This window comes from Acipenser ruthenus, unplaced genomic scaffold (assembly GCF_902713425.1).
Source record: "Acipenser ruthenus unplaced genomic scaffold, fAciRut3.2 maternal haplotype, whole genome shotgun sequence".
Lineage (NCBI taxonomy): Eukaryota > Metazoa > Chordata > Actinopteri > Acipenseriformes > Acipenseridae > Acipenser > Acipenser ruthenus.
The window spans coordinates 45,808-60,920 of record NW_026708170.1 but is presented as its reverse complement, the minus strand read 5'-3'; the positions used below and the strand labels follow the sequence as shown (position 1 = coordinate 60,920).

Here is a 15,113-nt window from a genome sequence, read left to right as displayed (position 1 = left end):
AGCATAGGGAAGCCTTGTAAAGCACAGAGAGGTCTGGTAAAGCATAGGGAAGCCTTGTAAAGCACAGAGAGGTCTGGTAAAGCATAGGGAAGCATTGTAAAGCACAGAGAGGTCTGGTAAAGCATAGGGAAGCATTGTAAAGCACAGAGAGGTCTGGTAAAGCATATGGAAGGATTGTAAAGCACATAGAGGTATGGTAAAGCATAGGGAAGCATTGTAAAGCACAGAGAGGTCTGGTAAAGCATAGGGAAGCATTGTAAAGCACAGAGAGGTCTGGTAAAGCAGAGGGAAGATGTTGATATCTGAATCACCTCTTCCTGTCCTCATTCTAAGCACGGTTTTCAAAGCGGTGTTCGCTCGTTCTGATTTGCCAGTTGTGTTTTGTTTTTTAAAGATGACATTTTTCTATTTGCTTTCTCTTGTAGTATTTTATATTAGGCTCATGTTTGCTGCCTTATAAGGTCACTGTGAAGAAATATCAGATGAGAAGGTATTTCCTGTGGACCTGTTTAGCCAGTTTGTTTTTTATCTTAGTTTTTTTTTGGGGGGGGGGGCTGTTCAATTTGGTTTTCAAGAGTGAGGGATGATATGTAAACTGTGAATTCAAGACAGAAATGCAGAAAGAGAGACAGAGAGACAGACAGACAGACAGGAAGAGAGAGGGGGAGCAAGAGTGTTTGGGAGCGAGGAGAAGGCATGGAGAGGAGGAAGATGGAAGGAGAGAAATGAAAAGAAGGGAGAGGTGAAGGTAGAGAAAAGGGGAGGAAGAGGGATGGAATGGAAGGAGACAGTGAGAAAGGGAGGGAGAGAGAAAGACCAGGGCCGAGGGGGACGTGGAAGGAAGAGAGAGAGAGAGAGAGAGGAGTGAGACGGGGTGCCAGCACAGTTGATTGATCAAGCTGTCTGCTTTCATTAGGCAGGACTCCACAGGCTTGACCCTAATTCATTAGCAGCCTGTCTGCCTGCCAGCCTCTCTGGGGGTGAATAAATAAACAGTCATATTTATTAATGCAATGCTTTCTTTCAAAGACCGAACCCTGGAGCGGTGTAGCCAACCTCTCACCTCAACCAGCACTGGAGCTGGCACTGGCCTCTGCAACCGCCAGCTTCCAGCAACGGCACGGAGGACGATGACCTAGACTTGACAGTGTTGAATTTTGCAACTTCTTGCTTCAGGTTCCTTATAAAAGTTTCCCATATTAAAAGGACAGCAGAGTGTAATAAAGCACAGTGAAAGCATAGGGAAGCCTTGTAAAGAACAGAGAGGTCTGGTAAAGCATAGGGAAGCATTGTAAAGCACAGAGAGGTGTGGTAAAGCATAGGGAAGCATTGTAAAGCACAGAGAGGTATGGTAAAGCATAGGGAAGCATTGTAAAGCACAGAGAGGTCTGGTAAAGCATAGGGAAGCATTGTAAAGCACAGAGAGGTCTGGTAAAGCATAGGGAAGCATTGTAAAGCACAGAGAGGTGTGGTAAAGCATAGGCAAGCATTGTAAAGCACAGAGAGGTGTGGTAAAGCATAGGGAAGCATTGTAAAGCACAGAGAGGAATGGTAAAGCATAGGGAAGCATTGTAAAGCACAGAGAGGTATGGTAAAGCATAGGGAAGCATTGTAAAGCACAGAGAGGTCTGGTAAAGCATAGGGAAGCATTGTAAAGCACAGAGAGGTGTGGTAAAGCATAGGGAAGCATTGTAAAGCACAGAGAGGAATGGTAAAGCATAGGGAAGCATTGTAAAGCACAGAGAGGTATGGTAAAGCATAGGGAAGCATTGTAAAGCACAGAGAGGTCTGGTAAAGCATATGGAAAAGAACTGGCAAACCGTAGTCTGGTAAATGCATTGTATAAACATGGGGAAAAGCAAACTGAACCTTTTGTGAGGGATAGCTGAACAACAGCGATGAAACAGAAAGCAAGCAGCATATCGAACAGGATGTGGTTGAGGTTATAGAAGCCACTGGAATGTAATAGATGGAGAGCACAGCCATTCACCCTGGTGACTCCTCCTCAGTCTGGCTGCCATGCTGGAGTCCTGCAGGATTCTTCACCCCCCCCATTGCAGGGAAGCCATTGTCTTTGAATAATGGATGTGCGGAAATGACAGATTGCTGATGAGAATTCCAGGGCTGTCTATTGTCCTGAGTGTGGGGGGGTGGGGGGGTCCTGATCTGGTATGATCTTCAATGGCAATTCAAACAGCAACACTACGATAGTGGTTTTGTGTCATGCTAGTGGCAATGTTAACACAAGGTCAGCTAAATAGGGTAAGTCTGCTATTGGTAGAATGGGACCACAGTATGGTGACTATACCCTTCCTGAATGATCTTCACTGGCAGACAGACAGACAGACAGTGGCACTGCAATGGTTTTTGATCTCGACATCTATTGATCGATGAATGGTCCGCTCTCCGACCGATCAATCAATTCATCACGCCTGTTTGCTAGTGATATGGAATCGTATTGCAAGACAAGTACAAGTCATCACTTTTAGTGACAATCTGACATTTTCCTGTGAGCTGTTTCCTTCACCAAACACCACGTCTGTTACTTCATCTGTTACTCCAGCTGCACTACAGCCTCGAATACTGGGTTAAACCCAAATCCGTTTTCGTATACAGTAAGCTTTTAAGTTTCAGACTAACAAAAGCAACTTAGTGAGTGCTATTTCATTTTAGTTCGCTGAAGAGAAGGGACCAAATAACTGTTCATTCTCTGATAATGTTTGAAAGAAATATGCCGAATAAAAAGAAAAAACAGGGTACTTGTGATTAAGATGATAAGATAAACTTGTAAGACAGACAGACAGAGGCACTACAATGCAGACAGACAGACAGACAGACAGACAGACAGAGGCACTACAATGCAGACAGACAGACAGACAGAGGCACTACAATGCAGACAGACAGACAGACAGACAGACAGACAGACAGACAGACAGAGGCACTACAATGCAGACAGACAGACAGACAGACAGAGGCACTACAATGCAGACAGACAGACAGACAGACAGAGGCACTACAATGCAGACAGACAGACAGACAGACAGACAGACAGACAGAGGCACTACAATGCAGACAGACAGACAGACAGACAGACAGACAGACAGACAGAGGCACTACAATGCAGACAGACAGACAGACAGACAGACAGAGGCACTACAATGCAGACAGACAGACAGACAGACAGACAGAGGCACTACAATGCAGACAGACAGCCGGGAGAAATTCTTTTTTTACAGTCATTAAAATGTAAATCCAGAACACCAGGAATCTACTTTTTATAAAGAAAATCTTCCCAAACACAAACAAGCACCAATATCAGATTCATCATGAAAATACTTTTCATTGAAATGAATCAGAATGTTTCATTCAAGTGCCAGAGCCAATGAGAAAGCTGTATTGCGTTAAGTAGCCAATCAGAGATAAGAGGGGGAGTGCTTTTGCCAGCACGGGAAGGGTCTCTGTTTGAAAGTAATTGAAAGTATGTCTGAATTAGTTTCCTCCTCAGGTGTGCACTGATGGCAGCCTGGTGGAACGTACCACTGCGGGTTTAAATCAAACGGGTTCGAGCACGTTGCACCCACTGTCATTAGAGAGGCCATTTAACAGAGACTCAGTGTTTTATTGTATATATTTGTCCTTTTATTTCCGTTTTTAAAGCAAAGAGAAAGTCTAGAGGGACTCACAGAGGCAGAAGGGCAACTTTCAATTAAAGAAAGTGAGTTTTAAAAAGCGTCCGCGTTAAAGATTTGAAGTCTGTGTCCGCGCTGGAGTGGATTTCAATAAAACATCACATCGGTGTGAGTGGGAGCGTGCGTGCGTGCGTGCGTGCGTGTGAGTGTGTGTGTGCGTGTGAGTGTGTAACGTGTGCGTGCCTGCGTGTGTGTGTGTCAGTGCAGTTGTATTAACAGAGAGGACCAGGGAGACGATGTAAACATGGCATTGAAGAGCGCAGGGACAGACATCACGTGGGGCTGCTGAGGTCAGAGCGTTTTACACTCAGAGAATTATACTGTTGCACTTTCTCCTTCTCCTCTCTCCTCTCTCCTCTCCTCTCGCCTCTCTTATCTCTTCTCCCACTCCCCTCTACTCCCACTTCCCCCTCTCTTCTCCTTTCTCTTCTTCCTCTCCCTTCTCTCTCCCCCTCCCTGTCCCTCTCTCCTCCCCACCTCTCCCACTCCCCTCTCTCTTTCCTCTCCCCTCTCTCTTTTTCCTCTCCCCTCTCCCCTTCTCTCTCCTCTCCCTTCCTCCCCTCTCCTCTCTCTCTCCCTCTCTCCTCTCCCTCTCTCCCACACCCCTCTCCTCTCTCCCATCTCTCCCCTCTCCCCTCTCCCCTCTCTCCCCTCCTCTCTCTCCCCTCTCTCCTCTCCTCTCTCTCTCCCCTCTCTCCTCTCTCCCCTCTCCCCTCTCCCCTCTCCTCTCTCCCATCTCTCCCCTCTCCCCTCTCCCTCTCTCCCCTCTCTCTCCCCTCTCTCCTCTCTCCCCTCTCTCTCTCCCTCTCTCCCTCTCTCCTCTCCCTCTCTCCCACACCCCTCTCCTCTCTCCCATCTCTCCCCTCTCCCCTCTCCTCTCTCCTCTCCCCTCTGTCCTCTCTCTCCTCTCTCCCCTCTCTCCCCTCGCCCCCCTCTCTCCCCTCTCCCCTCTCCCTCTCTCTCCCCTCTCCCCTCTCCCCTCTCCCTCTTTCCCCTCCTCTCCCCTCTCCCCTCTCCCTCTCTCTCCCCTCTCTCCTCTCCTCTCTCTCCCCTCTCCCCTCTCCCCTCCTCTCTCTCCCCTCTCTCCTCTCCTCTCTCTCTCCCCTCTCTCCTCTCTCCCTCTCTCTCCCTTCTCCCCTCTCTCCTCTCTCCCCTCTCCCCTCTCCCTCTCTCTCCCCTCTCCCCTCTCTCTCCTCTCTCCCCTCTCTCTCCCTCTCTCCCCTCTCTCCCCTCCTCTCTCTCCCCTCTCTCCTCTCTCTCTCCCCTCTCTCCTCTCTCCCTCTCTCTCCCTTCTCCCCTCTCTCCTCTCTCCCCTCTCCCCTCTCCCCTCTCCCTCTCTCTCCCCTCTGTCCTCTCTCTCTCTCTCCCCTCTCTCTCCCTCTCTCCCCTCTCTCCCCTCCTCTCTCTCCCCTCTCTCCTCTCCTCTCTCTCTCCCCTCTCTCCTCTCTCCCTCTCTTTCCTCTCCCCTCTCTCTATGAGGAGGGAGCTGTGTGGATGTCGCTGGGTTATCCTGTAGAGCCCGGTCAATCCTACACAATGGTTTGTACAGGATGCTGAGCTGAAAGAGTTCACTTCCTGGAACAGTGAGTGGTTTTAACATTATTAAAAACAAAAGCATCAAGTCAATCTGCGTATTAATATTTCTGTATTTCAACATGTAAAGTCCCGCACGTCAGCCCCGTGCTCCCCTTCTGAAGTGTGGTTCATTTCTTTCTTTTTAAATTAATTTTCTTTTTGCTTTATTGAAAATGTCTTTCCCCCACAATAAAACCTCAGCTCAGGCAATTGCCTGCAAAGTGTGTGTGTGTGTCTGCGTCTTCATGTGTGTTTGTGTGTGTGTGTGTGTGTGTCTCAGTGTGTGTTTTTTTTTGTGTGTGTGTGTCTCAGTGTGTGTGTCTCAGTGTGTGTGTCAGTGTGTGTGTGTGTCTCAGTGTGTGTGTCTCAGTGTGTGTCTCAGTGTGTGTGTGTGTCTCAGTGTGTGTGTGTGTCTCAGTGTGTGTGTCTCAGTGTGTGTGTGTGTCTCAGTGTGTGTGTCTCAGTGTGTGTATGTGTGTGTCTCAGTGTGTGTGTGTGTGTGTGTGTGTGTGTGTCTCAGTGTGTGTGTCTCAGTGTGTGTGTCAGTGTGTGTGTGTGTGTGTGTCTCAGTGTGTGTGTGTGTGTCTCAGTGTGTGTGTCTCAGTGTGTGTGTCAGTGTGTGTGTGTGTCTCAGTGTGTGTGTCTCAGTGTGTGTCTCAGTGTGTGTGTGTCTCAGTGTGTGTGTCTCAGTGTGTGTATGTGTGTGTCTCAGTGTGTGTGTGTGTGTGTATGTGTGTCTCAGTGTGTGTGTCTCAGTGTGTGTGTCAGTGTGTGTGTGTGTGTGTGTGTCTCAGTGTGTGTGTGTCTCAGTGTGTGTGTCTCAGTGTGTGTGTGTGTGTGTGTGTCTCAGTGTGTGTGTGTGTGTGTGTGTGTCTCAGTGTGTGTGTCTCAGTGTGTGTGTGTGTGTGTGTGTGTGTCTCAGTGTGTGTGTCTCAGTGTGTGTGTCAGTGTGTGTGTGTGTGTGTGTGTGTCTCAGTGTGTGTGTGTCTCAGTGTGTGTGTCTCAGTGTGTGTGTGTGTGTCCGTGTGTATTGTAGTGATTGTCTAGCCCAAGCAAACCTGCCCTTTCACCTCCTCCCCTCACCCTCACCCTCACCCTCGCCCTCTCCCCTTCTCCCTCTCTTCCTATCTCCCTGTTTCCATCTCCCTTCTTTCCTCCTCACCTCTAACTCTTCCTCCCCCGCTCCCCACCCCCTCTCCTCTCCCCTCCCTCCCTCCCTCCTTCCCTTCTCTCGAACAGCCCAAGCAAGCCTCCAGTCAAGAAGGAAGAGGAAGCTGTCAGGGAAGGAAGGTCCAGTAAATCTCCCTGCAGGGAGCGGACTCTGCGGGTTCACACAGGATAGTGTCAGTGTCTCCATCAGCAGAGCTGCCCGCTAGCTTTGTGTTCGTCCTGCATCCTTTTTTCCAGGAAAACACTGGAACAATGGATACAAGATACCATTAAAACCCCTGTGTCACAATCTTGAACCCACCAGTGAGAGAGCACAGAATTACCAGCAAGAACTGGAATGTGTGTGTGAGAGAGAGAGAGAGAGTGTGTTAGTGTGGTCTGCCTGTGTGTGTGTATGTGTGTGTGTGTGTGTGTGTGCAACCATTGCCCCTTAGTAAAAGACAGAACCATTGCCATTGTAGTGCCCCTTTCAGGAAGGGTATAGTTAGCACATTGTGGTCCCATTCTACCAATGGCAGCCTCATCCCATTGTAGCTGCCCTATACTTGTGCTACCATTGCCCCTCAGTATCATACAGAACCATTGCCACTGTAGTTCCCCTGCCTCTCTGTCTGCTTTGCCATTGAAGATGATTCAGGAAGGGTATAGTTATAGGGCAGCAGTGTGGAGTAGTGGTTAGGGCTCTGGACTCTTGACCAGAGGGTCGTGGGTTCAAATCCCGGTGGGGACGCTGCTGCTGTACCCTTGAGCAAGGTACTTTACCTAGATTGCTCCAGTAAAAACCCAACTGTATAAATGGGTAATTGTATGTAAAAATAATATGATATCTTGTAACAATTGTAAGTCGCCCTGGATAAGGGCGTCAGCTAAGAAATAAATAATAATAATAATAATAATAATAATAATAATAAAGTTAGCACACTGTGGTCCCATTCTACCAATGACAGGTTGTGGGTTCAGAGACCCCTCAGTAACTGTTGCCCCCCTGACCCACACCTGCGACCCTCACTGTGCTGTGTTACACATCAAGCCGCTGTGAGCCCCTGATTACCGCTGGAGTGTTTATAAGGGCTGTGAGGACGACCGTGCTCATAGTCATCACAACACCAAGGAGAAATAATGAGCGTTAATCACAGCTCTCCAGCTCCACTCGAGCTGGATCTTTATCAGGATAGGATTCCATACTTCTGTTTGCAGAAGGGTTAAAGGTCATCTCGCTTTTAATTCATTCCAATTAGAAGAGCACAGCTCAGTGTTAGGGCTGGGAGAGCTTCCCTATGCTTTACCATACCTCTCTGTGCTTTACAATGCTTCCCTATGCTTTACCAGACCTCTCCGTGCTTTACAATGCTTCCCTATGCTTTACCAGACCTCTCTGTGCTTTACAATGCTTCCCTATGCTTTACCATACCTCTCTGTGCTTTACAATGCTTCCCTATGCTTTACCAGACCTCTCTGTGCTTTACAATGCTTCCCTGTGCTTTACCAGACCTCTCTGTGCTTTACAATGATTCCCTATGCTTTACCAGACCTCTCTGTGCTTTACAATGCTTCCCTATGCTTTACCAGACCTCTCTGTGCTTTACAATGCTTCCCTATGCTTTACCAGACCTCTCTGTGCTTTACAATGCTTCCCTATGCTTTACCAGACCTCTCTGTGCTTTACAATGCTTCCCTATGCTTTACCAGACCTCTCTGTGCTTTACAATGCTTCCCTATGCTTTACCAGACCTCTCTGTGCTTTACAATGCTTCCCTATGCTTTACCAGACCTCTCTGTGCATTACAATGCTTCCCTATGCTTTACCAGACCTCTCTGTGCTTTACAATGCTTCCCTATGCTTTACCAGACCTCTCTGTGCTTTACAATGCTTCCCTATGCTTTACCAGACCTCTCTGTGCTTTACAATGCTTCCCTATGCTTTACCAGACCTCTCTGTGCTTTACAATGCTTCCCTATGCTTTACCAGACCTCTCTGTGCTTTACAATGCTTCCCTATGCTTTATTACACTTTGCTGTGCTTTTACTGCGTGACTATCTAGCACCTCCTCCCTCTTTGCCTCTCGCTCCCACAGCTCTGTGTGTATGCTGACGGTGGGACGCTATCTAGCAGCTCCATTATAAAAGTAATACATAATAAAGCACAGTGAAAGCATTGTAAAGAAAAACGAGGCATGACGAAGCATGCTAATAAACATGCCGAATCAGGGTAAACAATGGTAAATGCATAGTGCAACATGGGAAAAGCATGAGGGAAAAACTATGGTGAACTCTTGTAAGGGTCCCTCTGTCCCTCTCTCAGTGTGTGTGTATACCTGTAGGACACTATCTAGCAGCTCACCCGCTCCCTCCCTCTGTCTCACAGTTGTGTATGTGTGCTGCTCGTGGGACACTTTTCGGCAGCTGATGGTGCACGTGCACAGGGCTGGCTTGCCCCTGGGGGAGTTCGCCTTCTTCTACATCGACGTCTTTGGGTCCAGCCTCCAGCCCCAGCCCCCCCGCCCCTGGTACAGGGGCGACGCCGATGACGTCATCGCAAAGGAGGCCTATCAGGTGAGACTTTCACAACCCCGCCCCGAGCCTTCCCTCCAGCTCAGCAGGGAGGGAAGAAAACTGAATGCCTTTTTTTTTTCCAAATTCTGTATGAACTTTAGGAACTGAAAAAAAAAGTCTGAGATCTAAGATGAGAGATTATTACATTTTAAGCAGAGGTTTATTTGTAAAAATACATTTTAAAGAAAGTCACAGATTTTATAATTAAGGAAAAGGGAATGCATTTTTTGTTTCCAGAACTACCCGTAAAAAACGATCTATAAGTCGCACTGGTGTATAAGTCGCATCCCCTTTTTGAAACAACAATTTCAGGAAAAAGCCTATAGGTCACACTGGTGTATAAGTCGCTACCCCCTTTTTAGGACCCCCTAAAAATACCTAGAAAATAGACTTATACAAAGATGTTTACAGTAATGCGCTGCCCTTGATTCACAGCAGCTCCCAGATATGCTTCAAGTTCCCCTCTGCTTGTGGATCGGGGAGGTTTTGTGTCTCATTGCTGGTGTTGGGAGCTGCATGCCCACCTTTGCCTCGCTGTGTTTAAACATCATCTTCATGTTTGAACGATACCAGCGGCTGGGAGACTAATCTGAGGAGCAGGAGCCCGGGCACTGCTGTTGTGAGGAGAGTTAGTTTTTTGGCGTTTCACCATTTGGGGTGTGTGGCGGAGTGTCCCGCCCCTATTTATTATTATTTGCGGCGCGGATAAAAGCGCTGCGTCTTTTATTATTATATTTAAAAACCCTGTGAGGATGCATGGCTGATCAGCTACTGATTATTTAACTAGCTGACAGTCATGCATCCTTACCAAACGCGTGCAGACTCTGGCCGAGGGGTAATAAGATAATTAACAACTAGTTAATCCCTCGGCCAGAGTATATAAACCTGCAGCTCTCTGCACTCGGGGCTGAGTGTAGAGAGGAGAGTGCGGGAGAGCGGAGATTGGAGAGAGAGCACGAGGAGAATAATACTACAGAATTAACAATTGCTAAAACGTGCTGGATTAGCCAGCACGACACTTACTTGTTTGTCTGTTTATTCGTTTGGCCCTCGTGCCCTTTGGTTTCTGTTTTGTTTGTTTATTAATAAATCCACGCTGAATGCCGTTGCATTCAGCTTCACCCACTGTTTTGACTCAGTTACTTCCTGGTCCGTGACGTCACCACTGCAAGCCAGCCTGTCACAGGGTGTAAAAAAAGTAGCAATATTCTTACTGAGAGACGTCGCTTCCTAAAACATATCGTTACAGAACACGGCTGTCATTCAATTCATGCAACAGGAAAGCATTTTTTTATTTTACATGTTATGTATACAGTTCTTTTTGGTTTTTTCATATGGTTCGTTGTTTGCAAACTTCATAATTCTCACTTTGTCAAAAAATCTGGTGTCCTGTGCGATCCGACACAAATTAACCCCTGATTTTAAGAAGCAGCAATGATAACAGCAGCTTTTACTCAGCTGAGCAGTGTGTGGTGTTTTCTGCAGCGATAGTTTCACATTATAATTGGACACAATGAACCGTATTTTCAGGGCACTTCCTCCATTCTTGAATTACCTCCTGTTTTTTGAAAGGAGAAAAAATCATTTTACTGTTAAAGAGACACAAACACCCTGAGAGAGCGCTTGGAAGACCTGGACTGTATCACTTAGCTGTTCCGCTGTAGTTTTCTAAAATGAAGAGGCATTTCACCTCTTTCAAAAAACTTAAAGACGGGAGTGAACTCCTTTGAAAACATGGTCTTGTGTAACACTGAATTAAACAGACACACCTGGTATGACCTTGGGCAGCGTGCTGTGATTTCTGACATGCACTGTGGGAATTCAAAGTCATTGTGAGAGATTGAGCACAGATATAATTTAGAGTGTCTATATAAAGCACACATTGTCTCTCTGTCCCCTGTGCATTGCTCTGTTGTTATTACACAAGTTAAATCAATCCAGCTAAGAGCTTTTGTGTTCATTACACAAGGTCACCGTTTTCAATTTACTTTGCTGTTGAATTCAGCTATGAATGTCTCAAGCAGGTCATGTCAGCCGTGCTGATATTGAGAGTGAAGACTCAATATGTGTCATGACTGGGGTTTCTTTGTGATGGGTTGTGAGCAAATGAAGTGTCTGTGATATTCTACATACAGGCTTTTTGAGATCTGTTTAATAAATCTCTTGTGCTTGTGTATTTGACTGGGACTCTTCTTAGGAACCCCATGAACCCTGTCAATTACACAACAGGCTTCTCTGCTTGCAGTTTGAGTCGTTTCTGATCTGTGATCGAGGGGGGCGGAGCTATCCTGAGCCAATAAGAAAGCATCAGGTGTGATTGACACCCATTAGATTTTCCTCTGCTCCGGATGGATTTGAACAATGCTATTGAGTAAGCAAAGCCCCTGCAATCCGATGCTGAAAAAGAAAAAGTTTCACAATGTTCAAATTAAGAACCCCCTTATTATTTATTTCTTAGCAGACGCCCTTATCCAGGGCGACTTACAATTGTTACAAGATATCACATTATTTTTACATACAATTCCCCATTTATACAGTTGGGTTTTTACTGGAGCAATCTAGGTAAAGTACCTTGCTCAAGGGTACAGCAGCAGTGTCCCCCCACCTGGGATTGAACCCACGACCCTCCGGTCAAGAGTCCAGAGCCCTAACCACTACTCCACACTGCTGTCATGATTGAGTTAACAACTCACCTTATTCTATTTGAACCTGCATTTCGTTCTGCTTCTAATCGCCCAATTCTGTTTATAAATTTCCACTGCGCTAGTTAGTTAATTGCGTTAATTAGATGTACACACGTGTGTATATGTGTGTTTTTATGGATATTACTTGGATGTATAATATTGTTGTATTATTTATTACTGAGTTTGGTCTGCTTTGGTCTCTCTCTGTATTAGTGCTGCACTATTGAGATGTACCTGTGCTGGTCCTGTGGGCACAAAGTGAAGAAACTAAACTAAACTAAACAGTGGCACTGCAATGGCCATGCAGACAGACAGACAGTGGCACTACGGTGGTTCTGTATTATACCATGGTAGCACAAGGGCAGCTACAGTGGCATGAGGCAGGCTGCCATTGGTAGAAATGGGGACCGAAATAAGAAGCTGTTTGTATTTTCATACAGCAGCAGCATCACAAGGTTTGAAGCCGTATGCTGGTTAATAACACTGGGATTGCCGGAGTCCCAGCACAGCTGGTTTCTTGTAATGTGAGGGAGTCAGTGCTGCTGGCAGGGAGCCCATGCCTGGCTTGTATCAGGTCTCTGTGCAGGGTGTGCTGTGCAGTCAGTATGAAGCTGTTTGTGTCGGGTCTCTGTGCAGGGTGTGCTGTGCAGTCAGTATGAAGCTGTTTGTGTCGGGTCTCTGTGCAGGGTGTGCTGTGCAGTCAGTATGAAGCTGTTTGTGTCGGGTCTCTTTGCAGGGTGTGCTGTGCAGTCAGTATGAAGCTGTTTGTGTCGGGTCTCTGTGCAGGGTGTGCTGTGGAGTCAGTATGAAGCTGTTTGTGTCGGGTCTCTGTGCAGGGTGTGCTGTGCAGTCAGTATGAAGCTGTTTGTGTCGGGTCTCTGTGCAGGGTGTGCTGTGCAGTCAGTATGAAGCTGTTTGTGTCGGGTCTCTGTTCAGCGTGTGCTGTGCAGTCAGTATGAAGCTTTTTGTGTCGGGTCTCTGTGCAGGGTGTGCTGTGCAGTCAGTATGAAGCTGTTTGTGTCGGGTCTCTGTGCAGTGTGTGCTGTGCAGTCAGTATGAAGCTGTTTGTGTTGGGTCTCTGTGCAGGGTGTGCTGTGCAGTCAGCATGAAGCTGTTTGTATCAGGTCTCTGTGCAGGGTGTGCTGTGCAGTCAGTATGAAGCTGTTTGTATCGGGTCTCTGTGCAGGGTGTGCTGTGCAGTCAGTATGAAGCTGTTTGTGTCGGGTCTCTGTGCAGGGTGTGCTGTGCAGTCAGTATGAAGCTGTTTGTGTCGGGTCTCTGTGCAGGGTGTGCTGTGCAGTCAGTATGAAGCTGTTTGTGTCGGGTCTCTGTTCAGCGTGTGCTGTGCAGTCAGTATGAAGCTTTTTGTGTCGGGTCTCTGTGCAGGGTGTGCTGTGCAGTCAGTATGAAGCTGTTTGTGTCGGGTCTCTGTGCAGTGTGTGCTGTGCAGTCAGTATGAAGCTGTTTGTGTTGGGTCTCTGTGCAGGGTGTGCTGTGCAGTCAGCATGAAGCTGTTTGTATCAGGTCTCTGTGCAGGGTGTGCTGTGCAGTCAGTATGAAGCTGTTTGTATCGGGTCTCTGTGCAGGGTGTGCTGTGCAGTCAGTATGAAGCTGTTTGTGTCGGGTCTCTGTGCAGGGTGTGCTGTGCAGTCAGTATGAAGCTGTTTGTGTCGGGTCTCTGTGCAGGGTGTGCTGTGCAGTCAGTATGAAGCTGTTTGTGTCGGGTCTCTGTGCAGGGTGTGCTGTGCAGTCAGTATGAAGCTGTTTGTATCAGGTCTCTTTGCAGGGTGTGCTGTGCAGTCAGTATGAAGCTGTTTGTATCGGGTCTCTGTGCAGGGTGTGCTGTGCAGTCAGTATGAAGCTGTTTGTGTCGGGTCTCTGTGCACAAACAGCTTCATACTGACCAGGGTTTGTTTTTCAGTGAATATCCTAGACACTGAGAATAAATGCTGTGCTTATAGTATACAGTGCAACTAGCAGAAGCATTGTACTAACCTCATTCTAGAATGTCCTGCATTGCCGTGGTTACCTCGCTGTGATGCGCGGGAGTCCCCCCCCCCCTGACATCACCCTGCATTCCACACATTCCTCTTGAAACAAAAACTAACAAGAGGCCTGTTAATTAACAAGATGTGCGGTTAATAAGAGAGGGAGCTTCCTGCCTGAACAGGAACGAGGGAGTGGCTAATTAATGAATGAGCTATGGCCTCGCACTACTGGAAGAACCTATAGTCATGGTTTATGTAAATGAGAATGACCCAATGGCTTTAGTTACTGCACAAGCATTCCATTTAAAAAGCAATGCAAGTTTGAAAGTGTGAAAGTGACTGGCAGATGAATGTTCTAAGAACACTGAGACACACACAGTCCTACCGGCTATCTGAGGAAGAGGAAGCAGAAAAGTTAGCTAATTATTGAAATGGTGAGCTTTCAGTTTATCAGTTAATTTTGTTCTTCACTACAGCAGTGTGGAGTAGTGGTTAGGGCTCTGGACTCTTGATTGGAGGGTTGTGGGTTCAATCCCAGGTGGGGGACACTGCTGTTGTACCCTTGAGCAAGGTACTTTACCTAGATTGCTCCAGTAAAAACCCAACTGTATAAATGGGTAATTGTATGTAAAAATAATGTGATATCTGTATAATGTGAAATAATGTATAATGTGATATCTTGTAACAATTGTAAGTCGCCCTGGATAAGGGCGTCTGCTAAGAAATGAATAATAATAATAATAATAATAATAATAATATTAAACATAAATAAAAGTATACATTGCAATTATCAGATTGGTAGAATTTCCCTCTAAAATTTAAAGTCTAATAATAATAATAATAATAATAATGTACACCCAACTGTGCAGAATAACCGTGTAATTCTATCAAGGGTTTCCGGGCACATATAAACCATGAGAGTGCTCACTAGAGTCATTTATCACTGTCTGCAGAAACCCAGTATAGAATTACAGTCTTACATGCCCAAGTTTGGTGTGTATTTTTTGTTAACATGTTATAATACAGGGTCTTGAAATCGCAAAGCTAGCAGTGTTTATTTTTAAGAATGAAAGAAGCAGTTTTGAGAAAACATTGGAAAACAGAATGTTTTATATAAATATTTAAAAAAAGAAATCAGTGTATAGGACTGTTGCTCACTGTGTAGAATAATAATAATAATAATAATAATAATAATAATAATAATAATAATAATGTTTGAATTAAAAATGTGTAGAACATTACACTGTATCCATGAATATAGAAAATAGAACTGAATTTGCCAGAGCTGACTCCAGTTCAATGTAATGCAATTGAATTGAATTAAATGTGATGAGACTGGATTGAATTGAATTCAATCGAATGTGACAGATAGGGCATAGTCAGTTTTTTCCACCCTCCTGAATTTTAATTGAATGTGACTGGATTGTACTTTGGGTTGAATTGGGTTTACTTTA

General features: G+C 46.1%; 1 protein-coding gene across 1 annotated transcript in view; it reads left to right on the top strand.

The window, feature by feature from the left end:
- The window catches only part of LOC117395595 (atrial natriuretic peptide receptor 1-like), a 59,876-nt gene that overhangs the window by 5,087 nt on the left and 39,676 nt on the right, over positions 1–15,113 (top strand). Inside the window, exon 2 of the mRNA XM_059020179.1 lies at positions 8,800–8,987. Within this exon, the coding sequence (XP_058876162.1) occupies positions 8,800–8,987 (188 nt within the window). The remainder of the gene's footprint in view (positions 1–8,799; positions 8,988–15,113) is intronic.